This window comes from Anolis carolinensis, chromosome 2 (assembly GCF_035594765.1).
Source record: "Anolis carolinensis isolate JA03-04 chromosome 2, rAnoCar3.1.pri, whole genome shotgun sequence".
In the NCBI taxonomy this organism is placed as follows: domain Eukaryota; kingdom Metazoa; phylum Chordata; class Lepidosauria; order Squamata; family Dactyloidae; genus Anolis; species Anolis carolinensis.
In genome coordinates, this window is record NC_085842.1 from 42,531,529 (window position 1) to 42,537,528 (window position 6,000).

At 48.1% G+C, this 6,000-nt stretch overlaps 1 protein-coding gene across 24 annotated transcripts in view; it reads right to left on the reverse strand.

The window, feature by feature from the left end:
- magi1 (membrane associated guanylate kinase, WW and PDZ domain containing 1) overlaps positions 1 to 5,783 on the reverse strand; it is a 617,355-nt gene extending 611,572 nt beyond the window's left edge. For 9 of the 24 annotated variants that reach the window (XM_062973809.1, XM_062973808.1, XM_062973806.1 and 6 more), the window contains exon 1: positions 5,128 to 5,776. In XM_062973809.1, coding sequence (XP_062829879.1) covers positions 5,128 to 5,446 — 319 coding nt within the window. In that variant the 5' untranslated portion in view covers positions 5,447 to 5,776. Of the gene's footprint in view, positions 1 to 5,127 lie in introns of all 24 variants that reach the window. The other 15 variants (XM_062973807.1, XM_062973792.1, XM_062973794.1 and 12 more) reach the window with 6 other exon arrangements.
- Positions 5,784 to 6,000: the final 217 nt, after the last annotated feature.

Below are 6,000 nucleotides of genomic sequence, written 5' to 3' on the forward strand. Positions count from 1 at the left end.
AGGCATTAGTCATCTTTCAGCAAAGCAACCAAATGTTCCAATTCAGAGGGATACATCAGCGCAGGAGGAGTCAGTCTCTCAGGAAATTCCGCTTGGTCCAGTCAAATGAAATATGTGTTTGACTCCCTAACAGAGTTTGCCACCAGACCCAAGGACTTGCCATTTGACAAGAGTGCGAAACAACAACACAGTCTTTCCCATCTGTGGCCAAGGGCTCGTGTTCAGCTTCTAAAAAGAGCATCTTCATAGAGCAGGAGCTGGAGGACTAAAGCAACAAACGTAAAAGTCAGGGTTGTGAAGAGGAGGGGAAGAATGAAGAGGGTTTGGGGAAAAGCCGGACTGATCTGTGGTTCATTTACGAGAAAAAAAACAAGCAAGGAATAGTTCCTTGGCTCATTGCAACAAATACTGATCAAGAGAAGAAATAAAACAAGCCAGCTTTTCCCCCATCAAAGCACAGAAGCCTTTGGGAAAAGCAAAACATTATTTTGAAGCATCTTCCCAGCACCAAAGAACTTCTGAACTGCTCCAACCAACAGTTTCCTGGTGCTTCCCCGCCTGCACGATCTTTAGACCAATAAATCCCCAGTTCGAGGTTGATAAGCATCTGAAACTCGCACACACCCTCCATTCCCTAGCAATTTTCGTTCTTCTCACAGAAACCACCCTCACCTTTTGCAAACACACTAACCACAAGCTCACTGAGATCCCCACAGCTAAGAAACCCAACCTGAGAAGAAAACAAACCTCCCACACAGCTCAGAAAGAGGAAAAAGACTCCTTTGGTTTGCCATCGTGAGTAGGACGTCTCAGCAGCTCTCACATCCAAGACAACTTGGATAGTTCATTTTACCCAAGAAATGTCAAGCCAGCCTCCACCAGAGCAGATATAGCAGCTTCCTCTGAGGAAGAAGGATTTATTCCTAGCATGTATCCAATGAAATAGACTCCACTCCACAAAAGTTTACAGCACAGTAAGTTTAAGGGGTCACAACACTTTTGACTGTGTTTTCTCCGATTTACTAGTCCACATGACTGATGCTCTAGGAAATGAATGAAACAAAATGCACTTGTCCTAGTGAACCTGTCCTGGTTTCTTTCTGAAGGTTTGACACATGGAATCACATCATATTATGAAACAGAAATTCACCATGAATCCATAAAGAAGACATCACTATTATTTCATTTTTCTTCACGGAGTGAGAACACAGGCTGTTTTTTTAAAATCATAGATTTCAAGGATACACACAGCTTTTGTGACTATAATAAAATGCAACCAAGCATTCTGCTTTCTGTTTAGTTTAACTGTAATAAAACAAGTTGCAATGGGAGTTTTAAAAGTAAACCAGACACCAGCTTGCCCCAGGGATGGAACAGATTATAAATTAAAATGCAACTCATTCATTGCTCATGTCAACTCTGTTACACTCTGCTAGGTGTAGAGCTGAACAGGCTTCATCAAACTCTCCAAACTACAACCCAGAATCCTCTTTCATACCTGTGTGAAATAACCTGAATCAAATTGGGATGAAATCCACACAGATATGAATCCTAAAGTAATATATGATACCTAAGGCAGAAAAAAGAGAAACACACAGATACAGGATGGGTGACACCTGGCTTGAAAACAATACATGTGAAAGGGATCTAGGAGTCTTGGTGGGCCACAAGCTGAATATGAGTTAATAGAGTGACATGGGAGCTAAAAAAAATACAATGCAATTCTAGGCTGCATCAATAGGAGTATGCTGTCTTTATTGAAGAAAGTAATAGTCCCACTTTTTTCTGCTTTGGTCAGACCTCACCTGAAATAACATTGCATTCAGTTCCGAGACCCAAAATTCCAAAAGGATATTGACAAGCTGGAATGTGTCCAGAGAAGGGAGACCAAAATAGTCAAAGGTCTGGAAACCCAGTGAAGGGCGGCTTAGGAACTTGGATACGTTGAGCTTGGAGAAGAGAAGGTGAAGAGAAGACACATTGGCCATGTTTAAATATTTGAAATGGTGTCCTAGAATCATAGAATCATAGAGTTGGAAGAGACCTCATGGGCCATCCAGTCCAACCCCCTACCAAGAAGGAGGAAAACTGCATTCAAAGCACCCCCAATAGATGACCATCCAGCCTCTGCTTAAAAGTCTTCAAAAAAGGAGCCTCCACCACGGTCCTATTGAAGATGGAGTAAGCTTGTTTTCTCCTGCTCCAGAGACTAGGACATGGGGCAATGGATTCAAATAATGGTGAGGGGAAAACATTAGGAAGAACTTCCTGATAGTAAGAGATATTTCATGGTGGAATACGTTCCTCTGGAGCATAGTGGAAGTTTTTAAGCATAGGCTGGATGGCCATTTGCCAGGAATGCTTTGTTTGTGTGTTCCTGCATGGAAGGGGGTTGGACTGGATGGCTTTTGGGGTTTGTTTGTTTTTTTCAACCCTAGGATTCCTGAAGATAGTTAGAGAGAAAGTGATTTCCAAGAGAAGCAATTCACTTCTCCCACTTAGGGGGAGGGAAAGAAAAAAGGTTGTTTGGGGATTCTGGAGGAGCCAAAGGGTCTCCAAACTCATCTTTTCCAACTCTTTATTTCCATGACGTTTGATTTCTATGATGGTTTGAAGTCATAATAAAAACACAAACATTGTATAACTACAATTAGAAACACAACAATACAGACCAAACAAGCAAGCCTTAACAAGCTGTATAAATACCAAAGTCATTCTAAACAAAACCAACATCTTTGAGACTACTAAGGGCCCCTGGACTCTGCCATCTGAATCTATTTCAATGGGTTAACCTTTCCTTTTCTTTAAGATGGCATTTTGAGAGTTATAGTAACTAGCCAAACATCAGACCTGTGGGGTCTCCTCCAACTCTTAAGAGGTTCAAAAACAGAAAAAGGAACCCATGATCCACAAAACTGGCAAAAGAACAGAGCTCCTACCACACATTGGGTTCAATTTGTCAAACCAAAGCAGGCAGGGGAAATTTTTTGTCCTCCAGGTGTTTTGTACTTCAACTCCCAAAATTTCTAACAGCTGGCTGTTAGGAATTGTGGGAGTTGAAGTACAAAACACATGGAGGCCCGAAGTTTGCCCATGACTGATCTACAGGGTATAACGAATGCAGTTTGGCACCACTTTGCACTGCAATGGCTCAATGCTATGGAATCCCGGCCCTCTTTGGCAGAGAAGGCTCCAGACCTTGCAAACTGACAGTTCCCCTGAGTCAACAGCTTCAAGAGCCATGGCACTTCAAGGAATCTCAAGCTGCATTCATTCTGCAGTGTAGATGTGCCTTAGGCTCTCCCAAGGAGTCCCCTGAGGAAGGAGAGGGAATGGCCCGATGCAGCACTGCAGATGTGGGCTAAAGAGAAAGGACTCAGGGGAGAGACCAAGGGCCCTTCCAGAAAGGCCCTATATCCCAGAATATCAAGGCAGAAAACCCCACAATTTCTGCTTTGAATTGGGTGGCCTTCTAGCCTGGTCCTATATCCCAGGATCTGATCCCAGGCTTTCTGCTTTAAATTGGACCATATTTATTTATTTATTTATTTGGCATATCTATACCTCGCCCTCCTCAACCCTGAAGGGGACTCAAAGCCGCTTTACATATAGGCAACTATTTGATGTCTTAAAACAACATACAGTTAAAACAAACATTTTAAAATAGAATTTAAAATACATTAAAACATGTAAAAACATGACAATCACTATTAAACACGCTATCCACAACCGTAATCTGGGCCATTCCAGTAGTCACTGCACATAATTCCATATCTATCTATTGAATTACAATTGTTCTCCGAAGGCTTGATCCCAAAGCCACATTTTCACTCTCTTTCAGAAGGTCAGGAGGGAGGGGGCTGATCTCATATCCCTGAAGAGGGAGTGTCACAGCCGAGGGGCCATCACTGAGAGGGCCCTGTCTCTCATCCCCGCCAATCACGTCTACGAAAGAGGCAGGACCGAGAGCAGGGCCTCCTCAGACAATCTTAAACTCCGAGATGGTTCATATAGGAGTCTGCACTGCCAGATAATCTGGGATAAACAGGAAAACCTGGTATCAGATCCTCGGGGGGGGGGGGGGGGGCTTCCACACAGCCATATAACACAGAATATCAAGGCAGAAAATCCCACAATATCTGCTTTAAATTGGGTTATCTGTGTCCACGCTGCCAAATATCCGAGTTCAAAGAAGAAAACGTGGGATTTATTCAGCTGTGTGGAAGGGGCTTGGGATATAGGGCCTGTCTAGAAGGGCCTGGGGTTACCTGAGTCCACACTGCCATATCTCCCAGTTCAATGAAGAAAATGTGGGATTTTACTTGGCTGTACAGGGCCGAAAAAGGGTTGTTGTATGTTTTCCGGGCTGTATGGCCATGTTCCAGAAGTATTCCTGGAACATGGCCATACAGCCCGGAAAACATACAACAACCCTGTGATCCCTGTCATGAAAGCCTTCGACAACGCATGGGGCTGAAAAAGTTTGAAGGGAGGAAGACCTGAAGCTGCAAAGTCAAGAAGCGGATCTGCCGCCCAAGGCCCCTAGGCGCCTGAGGCAGGCACCAGGAAACAAACAAAACAAAAGGTGCACCGCTATTGTAGGATGTATGCAGTCTGGCACCGCCTGAATGCTCTGAAATCAGGGGAAGCGGTAGTTTGAGAAGGTCTCCCGCCAAACTACAACTCCCACAGTGGCAATGCACCCGAGGACTCCGAGAGACCCGCGCAAACTCGAGAGCCAGGACTGCAGCGCCTGAGGCTAGCACGGGGAAGAGACGCACTGACATACAGTTCAACAGTGGAACTCTCTGCCCCAGGAGTATGGTGGAGGCTCCTTCTTCGGAGGCTTTTAAGCAGAGGCTGGATGGCTAACTGTCGGGGGTGCTTTGAATGCGGTTTTCCTGCTTCTTGGCAGGGGGTTGGACTGGATGTCCCGTGAGGTCTTTCCCAACTCTAGGATTCTACCACAGTCAAGCTACAGACGAGTCTACACGGACCAGAGCGGAGTCACAGAAAGGAAACCGAACGATGCGTCTCTTGGGCAAAGTCAAGAAGCGGGGCGGCCGCCCAAGGCACGGCGCAGCCCGAGGCCGGGAAGGGAAGGGAAAGGAAGAGAAGGTACCGTACCTTGTCTGACGGCCTTGAGGAGGATGGGCTCCTTGCAGCTGCGGAGGAGGGCCAGGACGTCGTAGCGGGGCAGGCCGGAGACGGGCAGCCCCTGCACCTCGAGGAGCAGCTCCCCCTCGCCCAGCGGCGCCGCCTCCGCCTCTTCTCCCTCGGGCCCGTCGGAGCCGTCCTCGGGGCCCCCCACGTAGGCGAACTCGCCCTGCTCGGCGCCCCCGAGCACCGTGAAGCCCAGCCGGCCCGGCGGAGCCCCTCGGCGGCGGAGCGCCACTTGGTGCACCTTGGCCGCCCAGTGGTGCTTCCTCTGGAGCACTTTCGACATGGCCAGAGAGGCAGGCAGGCAGGCAGGCGGCGCGGCGGCGAGCGCAGCCCGGCGCTTCTTCCCTGGAGAACTTACTTTCCCCCTTCAAGCCATCACTGCGCAAACTTTGCCCGCTGCCTCTCCGCAGTTCCCATCGCTTGCCCGGTCTCCTTTCTGCCTCCTTCTCCTTTCGGGATACTTTCCCACCTCTTCTTTTATTACTCTTCTTCTTCTCCTTGCGCTTGCTCCTCTTCCTCGCGTTGCCCCCGAACCGCCGCGGCTCCTTTAAGCGCCGACAAAGCCGCCGCTTGTTTTGTTACATTGCGCTCCTCGTCGAGACAGGGAGAGGGGCAGGCGAGCGATAGGAAGCGGTGGCGCATGCGCACGAGGGACTCCCCGCCTCCCTCTCCCGGCCAGGCTCTTCCTCCTCCTCCTCTTCCTCATCCCTGTGGACTGGAGCCCAGGCTTTTCCGCGCTCGCCTTTTGCGCACAGACGCACTGGACAGGAATGAAGCTGCTGCCCTTAAGCCACCTTGCCCTTAACCCGGCTGCAACTACAGGTTATTCGAGGCTGC